The sequence below is a fragment of the Myotis brandtii genome, unplaced genomic scaffold (genome assembly GCF_000412655.1).
Source record: "Myotis brandtii unplaced genomic scaffold, ASM41265v1 scaffold898, whole genome shotgun sequence".
Lineage (NCBI taxonomy): Eukaryota > Metazoa > Chordata > Mammalia > Chiroptera > Vespertilionidae > Myotis > Myotis brandtii.
Window position 1 is genome coordinate 1,566,410 of NW_005371683.1, and position 14,572 is coordinate 1,580,981.

The 14,572-nt window shown below is 44.4% G+C and overlaps 1 protein-coding gene across 2 annotated transcripts in view; it reads left to right on the top strand.

Annotated features, from left to right (window-relative positions):
- Positions 1 to 7,691: 7,691 nt before the first annotated feature.
- The window catches only part of ELK4 (ELK4, ETS-domain protein (SRF accessory protein 1)), a 15,104-nt gene continuing 8,223 nt past the window's right edge, over positions 7,692 to 14,572 (top strand). The window contains exons 1-4 of one of the 2 annotated variants that reach the window (XR_001360434.1): positions 7,692 to 8,012; positions 9,738 to 10,586; positions 11,277 to 11,393; positions 13,128 to 13,296. Coding sequence is in view for 1 of the 2 variants with exons in the window: in XM_005885260.2 (XP_005885322.2) it covers positions 7,800 to 8,012; positions 9,738 to 10,586; positions 11,277 to 11,393; positions 13,128 to 13,226 (1,278 nt within the window). In the remaining variant the exon portion in view is untranslated. Of the gene's footprint in view, positions 8,013 to 9,737; positions 10,587 to 11,276; positions 11,394 to 13,127; positions 14,392 to 14,572 lie in introns of those variants that run through there. The other variant, XM_005885260.2, reaches the window with a different exon arrangement.

Here is a 14,572-nt window from a genome sequence, read left to right on the forward strand (position 1 = left end):
GCGCACGGCCACCCGCTTCCTGCGCTCCGCGAGCTCGCGCTCATCCGGTGTCGAGTTTCATTGCTTTTTTCCTACCTCTCGCGCCTGCAAATCGCCGGCCCCTTCACTGTCCGCTTCACGTGGAGCTGGGCCGGTAGCTTCTTAATTCCTAGGAGGGTCCGCTGGAGTCGTCTTGCAGGGGCGGGATGTTAACTGGTTTTGCTAGGAAGGGAGAGGTGTGGAGGGAAGATGCGCGCACCCTTGGCGCTTCCCCAGCTCGTTGCTGCTTGAAGTTTTAGGGCATTGGAATAAAGGCTCGGAGTTGGATTCATCAGCCCATCTCTCGGGTGGTGGGGTCAGCCCTTCCCTCCCCACTGCTTGCAAAACCTGGTGCTTCAACGTGGAAGACCGGCGGAGGTGTTTGTGTGAAAATGTAGTTATGATTCAACCCCTCCCTCCAACTCTCCCTTCTTTGATTTTACTTAAGCATCAAAGTTGCATAAGTGGAATTCATTACACTCCTAGGGAGCTATCGCCTTCCCGTTGTATTGTAACAGCCGTATATTTTCAATGATATTCTCTTAGTGTAGGCTCCTGTACAGTTAGACAGCTGGTTACTTTTTGACAACGACGATGTTTTGATTCCAGACAGGTCTTGATGCATTTTCTAAGTCGGTGTTTCATTTGAGCGGCCCGCTGAATTCGGAGACATTTCTTTTTCTGGATCTTAGCTACTGTTTCTGAAAAAAAAAAAAAAAAAAAAAAGTTGGGCTGCGGGTCACCACAGCAACTGGACTGTGTGTTATAAACATATTTAGGGTGGAAAAGTTTTCATTTAATAGAGACTTCCTTTCCCTAATGGGTTATTTCAGCATGCTCCCTCTTTCATTTTAGCACAGGGATTTGTCTGCTATCTTGGAAGTGTTAAGGTGGAATCAATTGAGTTTTCACCATTCAGTCCCTCAAAAATCAGATTCCTTTATTTGGATCAGGTGTTTCCCTCCCTCATTATACTTCTAAAAAAAACCTTTTAAAACTGTAATTGTAGGAAACTTGAGATTTTTGTGAAAAGGAAAATAAAGGGTTGTTTTTATTTATTTTTTGACTGATAGGTGGCAAGAGTAAAAGTATATTTTTTGACTCTTCATTTCACCTTTGTAATTTAAAAACTGTCTTCTGAAACCTTTTTCCTCTAGTTCTCTTTTATGGCTGAGGAAATCACTGAATTTCATACGAATAGCACACCTTTAGGAATTAAAATGAAAAGATTCAACTTAACCTTATACCCGGAGTATAAGTTTTCAAACAAGAAATAACGTGGCATCAAAATTGAATGAATAAAATGTCGCTTTAAAGTGCCCTCTGAAGCTGTCCATTGTATGTCTTTTTTTCCCCCCAAAAAGTAAATTCTCTTTCCAGCACTTCAGTGCAAAACCACAATGCCGTTTCTTTTATTCTCAACAGCCCTCTATCCCAAAGGCCGTTGAGGGGGTAGCACCAGCCTTTTCCACAGCAGTTAGGTTCTGTCTTAAAATATCCAACAGCTCAATACACTCGCACCCCTGGTAACCAGCCCTGTGAAAGCGCAGGCACCTTGGACACACCTGTACCTGTGGGAAGCTCCCCTTTGCTCAGAAGGCACCTGCGTGCTCACGAGGGCGCTGCTGATGCGATTCTGTCTTTGCATGGATAGCTTGGCCAAGCATGATCTACATGAGAGGTAGCAAGACTCCAGGATTTGGTTTTGGGACTTTTTCCAAAAACATGGAATTCTAGGCACCGAATGTGTAGTAGTCTTTACTTTCTTCTTCCCCTCCCCTCTTCCCTTCTCCCCCCCCCTTCCATCACATGATCTTCGAATTCGCACATTCACACCCCTACTAGTCTTGATAATGAAGATGATAATCTGGAATTGGAGAGACTTGAGTTCTTTGGTTTGGCTAAAATTTACTAGGGGGTAGTTTTAACAGGTTTAGAGTAACAAGCAATTGTTTAAATGGGAAACACATGTAAGTTAAAAAGTAACTTGCCATGAACGGGCAGCAGAAGAAGGCCTCTCTGGTAAACTTGGAGAAATCACAGGGACCCCCTCCCCTGTCACCCAGTGCTTGATGGATATAATACAAGCCACTCTTTGAACCCAGCTTAAGCGAGGCTTTGGGAAACTGTCGTTTCTAGTGGGCTTGGTCACTTAGCATTAAAGTAGCACTTCATAGTTGTGGGTTATTTAGTATCTAATATGCAGTATTTCTTTACAACCGACTGGCCAGGTGTGAATGCTTCTGTCCATGAAGGGAAGTGCTTTCCCTGATGAACAGCAGGTGACTGGTGGTGAAAGCGAGTTGGATTCGTGGCCTGAGCTTCTCCGTGAACTCTGAAACTGGGGGAGGCATCTCCCTCTTTCTGTTCTTTGCTGTTTGCCCATCTCTGCTTTTGGATGACAGTACCTCTGTATAACCGGCTTTCAACGTGGTAACTCTGAGCGTAGTTGGAGGACATTTTGAGTGTCTCAGAAAAGTTACAGAAACCCAAATATTTTCCACTTAAGGTCCTTATCTCTGCCCTTCTTGGAAGCATGCATGGGTGACTCCTAAGGTTCCCGGCCTCTGTGAGTTATACATTACTAGAGGCCAGGTGCACCAAATTTGTGCACGGGGGGGGGGGTCCCCTAAGCCCAGATTGGGAGAGGGTGCACGCCAGGCCAAGGGACCCCACTGTTGCACAGTCGGGGCTGGGGAGGGACACGGGAGGTTGGCCAGCCAGGGAGGGACCGTGGGAGGGCTCCAGGGCCTGTCTGGCCCGTCTCCCTCAGTCCCAATCAGCAGGACCTCAGCAGCAAGCTAACCTACCAGTCGGAGCATCTGCCCCTTGGTGGTCAGTGCACATCATAGCAACTGGTCAACTGTCTGCCTCCTGGTGGTTAGTGCATGTCATAGCGACTGTTCAGCCGGTCGACTCTCTGCCCCCTGGTGGTCAGTGCACGTCATGGCGAGCGGTTGAGCGGCCTTAGCATATCATTAGCATATTATGCTTTGATTGGTTGAACAGACAACCGGACACTTAGCATATTAGGCTTTTATTATATAGGATTGGATTGAGCTTCTCAGGCCTAACTTTTGTAATGTTTATAGTATTAGTTTGTTTTTAACATCTTTGTTGAGATATAATTCACGTACCATAAAATTCACCTACTTAAAATGTAAAATTAAATGCTTTTAGTTTATTCACAGAGTTGTGTGACCACCACTACAATCTAAGTTAGGAAATTTAAATCACTCCATTAGTAGTCACTCTCCACTCTTCTTCCCAACCATCCTCCATCCCTCAGCAATTGATCTACTTTCTATGTCTAATAGATTTGCCTATTCTGGACATTTTATATAAATGGAATTACACAGTACCTGTCCTTTTGTGTCTGGCTTCTTTCATTTAGCATAATGTTTTCAAGGTTCGTCCATGTTGTAGCATGTACCAGTACTTCATTCTGTTTTCTGGCTGGATAATATCCTACTGTATGATTGTATTACATTTTGTTTATACCAGCGGTTCTCAACCTGTGGGTCGCCAACCCCTTTGGCGGTCGAACGACCCTTTCACAGGGGTCGCCTAAGACCATCCTGCATATCAGATATTTACATTATGATTCATAACAGTAGCAACATTACAGTTATGAAGTAGCAACGAAAATAATTTCATGGTTGGGTCACAACATGAGGAACTGTATTTAAAGGGCCAGAAGGTTGAGAACCACTGGTTTATACAATTATCAGTTGATGGACATCTGGGCTGTTTCTGCTTTTTGGATATTATGAGTAATGCTGTTGTGAACATTCCTGTGCAAGTGTCTGTGTAGACATAAATTTTCGTTTTTCTTGGGTCTGGAGCTAAGGGTGGAATTGCTGGGTCCTGAGGTAACTCTGTATCTAGCATTTTTAAGAAACCATCAAAACTGTCTTCCCTGTGACTATACCATTTTACATTCCCATCTGTAATGTATGAGGGTTTCCCTTTCTCCACATCCTCGCTAACACTTGTCACTGTCTGTTTAATTACAGCTATCCTACTAAGTGTGAAGTGGTATCTAAGATGGTTTTCATTTTCATTCCCCTAATAACTAATGATGTTGAGCATCTTTTCATGTGCATGTTGGTCATTTGTATATCTTTGGGGAAATGTCTTTTCAAATCCTTTGCCTATTTTTCTGTTTTTTTCTTTAATTGTAAGAGTTCTTTATAATTTTTTTATATAGGTCCCTATGATTTGAAAGTATTTTCCCCATTCTACAGATTGTCTTCTTGATGATATTGTTTGTAGCACAGAAGTTTCATTTTTATTATTATTACTTTAAATAATTCTTTATTGTTGTAAGTATTACATATGTCTCCTTTTTTTTCTCCCATTGACCCCCCTCCAGCCCGCCCCAGGCCCTCACCGCCCCATACATGCATGGCCTCATCTGTGTCCATGGGCCATGCATTATGCATACAAGGTCCTCCCCTGCCTTTCCTCTGAGATTCCGCACTCTGTTCCATGCTTCCTTGTCCCTGCATCCACTCCGTTCATCAGTTTATTTTGTTACTTAGATTCCACATATGAGTGCGATCATGTGATACTTGTCTTTCTGTCACGGACTTAGTTCACTTAGCATGACACTCTCCAGGTCCCTCCATGCTGTCTCCAAGGGTAAGAGAGTCTTCTCTTTACTGTGCAGCACAGAAGTTTTGAGTTTTGAGTTTTCTGTAGTATTTTAATGGCTTGATTGAATTGTTTTCAAGTCCTATTCTGATTCATTGAGATCTCATTTCTAGATTTAAAAAAAGGAAGTTTTTGTTTTTGTGTTGGTATAGTTCAGTCATAGGCTTCTTAGATGTGCTTATATGTATTTGGCCAGAGTTTTCGCCCTAAAGAATTCTTCCCTTTCAACAAGGTGTTTTGAAGTTTTATGAGAAAAATAATTTGGTGCAAGCGTTTCCTTGCTGCTCCATTGCCTAAACCAGTGGTTCTCTCCTGGATGACTCTCTACCCCAGGAGAACATTTGGCAGTGTCTGGGGGCATCTTTGATTGTCCCAGTTGGGCGGGAGGTGCTACAAGGCACCTGGTGGGCAGAGGACAGGGATGCTGTTAAACAATGCACAGAACAGCTTCCAGGAACAAAGAATTATCTGGCCCAAAATGTCAGTAGTTGGGAAACTCTGGCCTAACTAGGGAGGTCCCAAAATTTGGGATTTTGAAGGATTTTTCAGCTCATGTCTTGATAATCAGATAAAGGCTGCTAATCCAATTAAAGGTGGATTGCCCCGGCCAGTGTGGCTGGGTTGGTTGGGCATGGTTCCGTGCAAGGAAAGGTTGCTGTTGGATTCCCGATCAGGGCACGTGCCTGGAGGTTGTGGGTTCGATCCCCAGTAGGGGGCGTACAGAGGCAGCCAATTGATGTTTCTCTCTTACGTGGATGTTTTTGTCTCTCCCTCTCCCTTCCTCTCTCTCTAGAAATCAAAAAACGATTCATAAATAAATGGCGGATCTGTGCGGAGGAAATCCCTGTGGGCAGATAGATGGTGACAGAATTTGCAGGTTAAATCAGGGAACATTCTGCCCAATTTTCAGTGCTGCCAATTTATATGTAAATTATAGTTACGATAATGGAAACAATTTGAAGGGGAAATACCAGTGGAACAGAAGTAGATTATTCTATACCCCCGGGCCACACTGAGACACACACATACACATCCTGGCAAATAAATCAACTGGGCTGATTAAGATAGATGCCGAAATGGTGGTCTCCTCAGAGAATGCGACCATGCGCTTATAAGATAAATTTAATAACAGTGATTCTCTAGTGATTGGCAGGCATCAGGCTGCTCCTATAATTCATGGAACTGGCTTTGTCTCCCAAGCAAGACTTCCCTTCAGCAGCGTGGCATGACTGAGCGTTTAGACTGGATGCGACTGCCGAGGTTTAAGTCTCCGCTCCCATCATTCGCTTGTGTGACCTTAGACAAATTATTTAGCTCTTTTATGAATCAGTTTTTTTTCTTCCTTTATTGATTAAGGTATTATATATGTGTCCTTATCCCCCCATTACATGCCCCCCCCACTCATGCCCTCACCCCCCTGGTGTCTGCGTCCATTGGTTAGGCCTATATGCATACATACAAGTCCTTTGGTTGATCTCGCCCCCTTAACCCCACCCTCCCCTACTTTCCCTCTGAGATTGACCATCTGATCGATGCTTCTCTGTCTCTGAATCTGTTTTTGTTCATCAGTTTGTGTTGTTCATTGTATTCCACAAATGAGTGAGATCATGTGATAGTTATCTTTCTCAGACTGGCTTATTTCGCTTAGCATAATGCTCTCCAGGTCCATCCATGCTGTTGCAAATGGTAGGAGTTCTTTCCTATTTACCGCAGCATAGTATTCCATTGTGATGTACCACAGTTTTTTAAAAAATATATTTTATTGATTTTTTTACAGAGAGGAAGGGAGAGGGATAGAGAGTTAGAAACATCGATGAGAGAGAAACATCGGTCAGCTGCCTCCTACACACCTCCTACTGGAAATGTGCCCGCAACCAAGGTACATGCCCTTGACCGGAATTGAACCTGGGACCTTTCAGTCCACAGGCCGACGCTCTATCCACTGAGCCAAACTGGTTAGGGCTGTACCACAGTTTTTTAATCCACTCGTCTGTAGTCCTAGAAGTGGGATCACTGGGTCAAATGGAAGTTCCATTTTTAGTTTTGTGAGGAAACTCCACACTCTTCTCCACAGTGGCTGCACCAGTCTGCATTCCCACCAGCAGTGCACGAGGGTTCCTTTTTCTCCACATCCTCGCCAGCACTTGTCGTTTGTTAATTTGTTGATGATAGCCATTCTGACAGGTGTGAGATGGTACCTCATTGTCGTTTTGATTTGCATCTCTCGGATGATTAGTGACTTTGAGCATGTTTTCATATGTCTCTTGGCCTTCCTATGTCCTCTTTTGAAAAGTATCTATTTAGGTCCGTTGCCCATTTTTTGATTGGGTTGTTTATCTTCCTTTCGTTAAGTTGTATGAGTTCCCTGTAAATGTTGGAGATTAAACCCTTATCGGAGATAACATTGGCAAATATGTTCTCCCATGCAGTGGACTTTCTTGTTGCTTTGTTGATGGTTTCTTTTGCTGTGCAGAAGCTTTTTATTTTGATGTAGTCCCTTTGGTTTATTTTCTCTTCAGTTCCCATCACCCTAGCTGTACCAGTGAAGATATTGCTTCGGTATATGTCTGAGATTTTGCTGCCTGTGGATTCCTCTAAGATTTTTATGGTTTTCCATCTTACATTTAAGTCCTTTATTCATTTTGAGTTTATTTTTGTGTATGGTGTAAGTTGGTGGTCTTGTTTCATTTTTTTGCATGTATCTGACCAATTTTCCCAACACCATTTATTGAAGAGACTGTCTTGACTCCATTGTATGTTCTTGCCTCCTTTATCAAATATTAATTGAGCATAGTGGTTCGGGTCGATTTCTGGGTTCTCTATTCTATTCCATTGGTCTATATGTCTGTTCTTGTGCCAGTAGCAGGCAGTTTTGAGAACGGTGGCTTTGTAATACAGCTTGAGACCTGGTATTGAGATCCCTCGTACTCTGTTCTTCTTTCTCAGGATCGCTGCAGCTATTTATGAATCAGTTTTTTCATAAATAAAATAAGGCTGCAATCGTGTCTGTTGTGGGGATGAGAAGAAGTACTATATTTGGAGCACGTGAAGCAGGGCCTGACGCACGGTGCTGTGGGAGCGTTGGCCGTTAATGTGCCTGTTTCTCCCTGTGCCTCCTCCAGCTCATGGCTATGGACAGTGCTATCACCCTGTGGCAGTTCCTCCTTCAGCTCCTGCAGGAGCCGCAGAACAAGCACATGATCTGCTGGACCTCCAACAACGGGGAGTTCAAGCTTCTGCAGGCGGAGGAGGTGGCTCGGCTCTGGGGGATTCGCAAGAACAAGCCTAACATGAACTACGACAAGCTCAGCCGAGCCCTCAGATACTATTATGTGAAGGTAATGCCCGTCCGCCCGAAAACAAGAAGCGTCCCTTCTCTTCTGTTCAGGGTATAGGTACTAAGATGCTGCTTTATTTATTTAATTTTTAAAATCTCTCTCTATAAAAGCCTAAGCGACTGTTACGACGGGGTGACCGGTCGCTATGACGCACATTGACCACCAGGGGGCAGATGCTCAATGCAGGAGCTGCCCCCAGCCCACAGGCCCCAATCGCTGATGGGGCCTACCAGCCAACCTCCTGGTCCCTGCCCCCGGTCGGCAGGCCCCGATTGCCTGATCGAGGCTGGGCCCTCGGGCTGGGATGTGGAACCGGGGGTGGGCGGTGGCAGATGTGAGTGGCAAAGGAAGGATGGGGTGGGGGGAGGGGGAACCATGCGGTGGTGGTGCGTGGGTGGCGAGGGAAGGAGGTGGCGAGGGAAGGAGGCGGCGGGGAGGTGGGGAACTTGATGGGCCCTGATGGCTGGCCAGGCCTAGGGACCCCACCTGTGCATGAATTTCGTGCACCAGGCCTCTAGTTGAGATATAATTGAAATATGTTAGTTTCAGGTTTACAACATAATGATTTGATACTTGTTTCCATTGCGAAATGATCACTGTCCCGGTTTATTTTAATCCCATTTATTTTATAACTTGAGCAGTTTGGAATTAGGACGGAGGCTGGAAATGTTCCAGTTGCTTTCTGCAAACTGTTATTCAGTGCCCCACCCCCACGGCACCTATCTTCTTCCCAACAGTTGTCTTTAAAGGAAAAGTAAGGATAGGGTTGAAATAAGGAAAAGGAAGTCTCAGATTCTTGAGGACAAATATTATTGTGTATATCATGATTTACTTTTAAAATTGTCATAGATACTTGTTTCCTAGCTTTGCTTAGTTTTTACTTTTCAATTTAATCCAGAGAACACAACGCATGCCTGTTTACCCACAGAATTGATTTCTTAGTTAAAATTTTTAAATTTCTCATTTTGAATACACTTTGGGCCCTGCAGTAAAATAAATGGCTCAGATGGATAGAACTGGAATGAGAAGCTGAGATCTTAATTTCTTTCACCTTCAAGTGGTTGGTCTTAATCTGCTTTGCTATCTGAGACACACATAAAAGCAACAACTGGAATTTTTGAAGGAAGTGGGAACCTTAGTAGAAGTGATGTTTTCAATTCCTTTTTGCTTACTCAGCATGTGGATGGCTTGTACCTTTGGACTTATTTTAGATTGTGTGTAGGTCAGCGATTTTTGACGACACAGATAATTGGTTGAGAGTGTTGAGCAATCAGAATCTTTCAGCTTTTACGTAATGTATCAGTTCAGTTGTTAATACAACATGTAAATGTTCTTAACTTATGCTCCACAACAGCAGGCACTGTGTTGAGTATGCCTGGATGACTTAAGGTGATGTTAGATCAGTGGTCGGCAAACTCATTAATCAACAGTACGACGATTGAAATTTCTTTTGAGAGCCAAATTTTTTAAACTTAAACTATATAGGTAGGTACATTGTTATTAACTTAATTAGGGTACTCCTAAAGCTTAGGAAGAGCCACACTCAAGGGGCCAAAGAGCCACGTGTGGCTCGAGAGCCGCAGTTTGCCGACCACGGTGTTAGATGAATTGGAAGCTTGAAGTAAGCTGCTTGTCACACAGGACACCGTTAGGTCAGTTTTTACAGGAGCTACTCGAGATGAGACTATAAGAAAGTATAAGAACACTTGTTTTATTTACCTACAGAATATCATAAAAAAAGTGAACGGTCAGAAGTTTGTGTACAAGTTCGTCTCTTACCCGGAGATTCTGAGCATGGATCCGATGAAGGTGGGCAGGGTTGAGGGAGACTGTGAGGCCCTGAGCGGCGGTGAGGGCGGCGGCGGCTCCAGAGACGCGGAGAGCGGAGGGAAGGAGCGGCCCCCGCAGCCCGGTGCCAAGGCCTCGAGCCGCAACGACTACATACACTCCGGCTTGTACTCTTCGTTCACCCTCAACTCTCTGAACTCCTCCAAGAGGAAGCTCCTTAAGTCTATAAAGATTGAGAATCCGGCTGAGAAACTGGCAGAGAAGAAACCTCAGGAGCCGGCACCATCCGTCATTAAGTTTGTAACCACGCCTTCCAAAAAGCCACCGGTGGAACCTGTGGCTGCCACCGGTTCAACCGGCGACAGTATCTCCCCGTCTTCGGAAGACACTCTCCAAGCGCTGGAGACGCTGGCTTCCCCCAAGCTGCCTTCCCTGGAAGCCCCGGCCTCGGCCTGCAGTGTCGCCGCCGCGTTTCCCAGCACCCCTGTCCCGTCCCCTTCCTTCCAGGAGCCGCCCAGGACACCCTCCCCGCCGCTCAGCTCCAACCCGGACATCGACACGGACATCGACTCTGTGGGGCTGCCAGAGAGCTTGGCACTGGAGCCCAAGGACCAGGACTCGGCCTTGCCGGGGAAGGACAAAGCCAACGGCTCATCCAGATCGAAGAAGCCCAAGGGGCTGGAGCTGGCCCCCATCCTCCTGATCACGGGCAGCGACCCCAGCCCCCTGGGGATCCTGAGCCCCTCGCTCCCCACAGCGTCTCTCACGCCAGCACTGTTCTCACAGGTAGCTAGCGCTTTCTTTCTCTCTAGAGCCACCGTTGTTTGCATGTACTCGCCTTCCCGAACAAATCCAGATTTATCACCTCAAGTGTTCATTCTGTGTTCATAGGTTTTTAAATGACCCCATGAAAGTAACCCCCAGTCCCTTAGCTCAGTTAGGATCGCCAACACAGAAGGTTTGGAGCACTGTGTTCAATAATTCATTGTTCTACAACTAAAGAAATATTTTGGTTTTCCACTTCCTTCTATAGAAAATAAGCATATTTTCTCTCTCTCCTCTCTCTCTCTCTCTCTCTCTCATATAAATCTTATTAAAAACAAACAAACAGGGATAATCTCAACTTGCTTAAGTGTAACATTTAAATGGATGGCTCACTCACAGACCTTCTCATTATTGAGGAAAAACTACGTGTGTGACTCAGTGACCCGTTATTTTTCCATCCCTGAATTCAGATCGGTTTTTCTGTTTGAGAAAGACCCTACAAAAGATAGGTTAGAAAATATTTTGACCTTTATCTTTCTTAAGTTGTAAAAAATAATTTCTGAGTGTTTCCCCGTGATGAAATTTCAGACTCGGAGAGATTTATGGCGAATAGGACAGTATTTGGGTTCAGGGCTATTGTTGTATTGTTACCAGGATGGAGCAGAACCCTGACGTGCCCCTCAGTGAACGCTGTGCTTTGTGTGTTTGCAGACGCCCATCTTACTGACTCCCAGCCCCTTGCTCTCCAGCATCCACTTCTGGAGCACCCTCAGCCCCGTCGCTCCCCTCAGCCCGGCCAGACTGCAAGGTGCTAACACGCTTTTCCAGGTAAATGGCGGGAAGCCCGTCTCTCGTCAGGGGCCATGGTAAATGAAGAGAGAGGCAGACACACAGGACCCCCCTCTTCGGTTGAAGCGTTATAAAACTTCTATTTAAGAAGTCCTCTTTAGTTTTGGTTTTGAATTTCTAAGTGTTCATTTCCTAGCCAGCAAACAGTTCAGATAAATATTCACAGGAAAGTTTCCTTTTCATCGTTGACCATTTACATGCACTGGAGTTAGACCAAGAACTGTTCAACACTGGAGTAGATTTTGAGACCACCCAGTTTTTTGTCATTTTTAAACTGTAGAAATCCTCTTTTATTAGGAAAAATATGTATGCACATATATATTCATACACACACACATATACATATGTGGAGGGGGTTTCTGGACATATGTTTCCCCTTTTAACTGAGGATGAAAGAAATCGAGGAAACTCTTGAGAATAGTATATTAAATACTCCATTTCCCCCTCAGAATATATATTTATCAACATTTTAAATACATGTTTTCAAATGACTATTGTATTATCTCTTAAGCAGGATCTTAGGAAACGTCTCACAGCTTTTAATGGTTATTTTGCCCAGAACATCTAGACCTTATAACTGGTAGGCTTTCTTACGGTTGATTCATTTACTATTGGGGCACTCCCTGGAGGATTGTCTTATGTTTCTGTGATCTAACTCTTCACTAGTTCTTTTGAAAATGAAATGTTAAAGAAGAAAATAAGTTAAAAACACTCCTACTTCTGGATTTTTTGACAAAAAGTTCTAAATTATTGAGTAGAAAACGTTGAGAATCTTCCTTGTTTCATTTTTCTTTGCTTCTCACAAACTGGTGATTGCGTAACAGAGGGATCTGAGACCTTAACCAAAGTCATGCTCAGGTAGCTTCGGCCTAGAATCTCCCTCTAGAATTGGCCTCAGAACGTATGTTGAGAATCTTCCTTGTTTCATTTTTCTTTGCCTCTCGAAAACCGGTGATTGCGTTATAGAGGGATCTTAAGCAAAGTCATGCTCGGGTAGCTTTGGCCTAGAATCTCCCTCTAGAATTGGCCTCAGAACGTATGATGGGGAACCCTTTTCTGCGATGAGCACCCTATAGCTATTTGCACCAGTTACAAATAGAGTTAACCGGTGGGTGTCTCTTTCTGGACCTCTCTTTGACAGTCTGCGATTTGCTTTGTAAGTGAATATACTCTGTAGGGTTATTTACCGACCTTTCTAAAACCTTCAACTGAAGGTAAATGCACTCCTGTGCACCTTAGGATATGAGGAAAGGTGTAGGTTTGTGCTTTGCATTCCATCAGGGCAAGCTGGAGAGTATTAATATTGAACATTCTTTTCTTTTTATTTATTTTTAATTATTATTGATTTCAGAGAGGAAGGGAGAGAGAGAGAGAAACATCAATGATGAAAGAGGATCATTGATCAACTGCCTCCTGCATGCCCCACACTGGGGATCAAGCCTGCAACCCGGGCCTGTGCCCTGACCAGAACCGAACCGCCACCTCCTGGTTCATAGGTCGACGCTCAACCACTGAGCCATGCCAGCTGGGCAACATTCTTTTCTTTAAAGTTTTGTCATGACATCATATTCTTTCATCATAAACAGTTACTGCCTTTGTCCTGTGAGCCACCGCTGGTGGCTGTCATGTTCTGGCTCAGGAAACATAGAAGGGACAGAAAGTGAACGTTCGGTTGAGTCCAAGGATGATAATGTGTTTTCTTTTCTTTCTCAGTTTCCTTCTGTTCTGAACAGTCATGGGCCGTTCACTCTGTCTGGCCTGGATGGACCTTCCACCCCCGGCCCCTTTTCCCCAGATCTGCAGAAGACATAACCGATGCACTTGCAGAAAGAGAACCAAGGAACAAAGGAACAGAGGGACACTCCGCATGACCGCCTTCGAAGTGAGTGATGGATGGTTCCACGTGCTGGTAATAGATGATCGTGACTTTTGCTATTCCCATCGAAATGCCTTGTTAGGATTCCCTTCCAGGAAGACTTACGTTGGACTGTGCTTGAAAATGCCTTAATTGGAGTCTGAACTCCACCTCCCTCTTTTTCTCTTATTTTTCTAACAAATACTTGAGCTTTGTGTTAAGGACATTTTTGGTGGGGTTTAGCAGCTAGCTATGTTTTGCAAGAGCAGCTAAGAACAAAGTTATTCCTTCTGCCTTATTGGGACCCTTTGGTCAGAAAAAAAAAATTCCGCTTTGAGCATATTATTTAAAGTAATACGAGTTAAGTGAAATTGGCCATATCTCTAAGAGTAAGTGTGCTTTGTTGGATAACGAGAAGTGAGCTGTGCATAAGCAGGAGAGGAAAAAGAGTGATTTCTGTTCACTCGGAGGAAGACTGGAGCAGTGCTCTGGGGGTGGTTCTGTCTATGTTGCTGTGTAGTCTAACCTATGAAAAGCAACTCTGCAAAGATGCATCCTACTTACATTTGTTTAGGAGGGTCTCTCGGCCATACATACGTGTGATCTTGTCCTGTCTACAGAGCATGGAGCTAGTCCATTTTAACGGAGGGAGATTTTTAAACCTGGAGTGAGAATAGGGGACCCCATCTCTCGCACAGAAAAGCGGGCTGCTCGCTGGGTGTTATAGTTCCACATCCGTGGGCGACAGCGTGGTAAATGACCGCTTCTAGGAGAATAAGCCCGGGCTTTGAAATTTAGAGGCATCCCTGAGTAAAAGATCCAGTTGAAGAACTTGAAACAACGTGTGGCTTTTCCCAGTTAGAGGATACATCCCGGCATGAAGGACCCTTTCTCTTTCCTGTTCATTGTACCTCATTTTCCACTGTATGTTGCTCTTCTTTCAAATGTAAGGTTGGGAGAGGCCGTGATAGTTTTGAGGATGCAATTAGGAAGATGAAAAGCCTCCAGATCTGTAGTGAGGTAAAGGTGTGCTGATGTCTTTGCATGTTTCTTTTTAAATTAGGGAGGAGCAGAATTCCTTTGGGAATTCTCATGCATAGGAATTAGATGGTTCCTATTAGTAGTGAAAAATGTGGGCCCTACAGTACCCACCAGTCTCTACAGTACCAAATTCATAAAATACTACTTTATGGTCATCAATGCCAGCTTTGTTGATCCCCCAAACTTGAATCGATACCAATGTCTCAGTGGAATCTTTTGGAAATCTTGGCTTTAAAGTCCAGGATTAGATAGTATAGGCGGC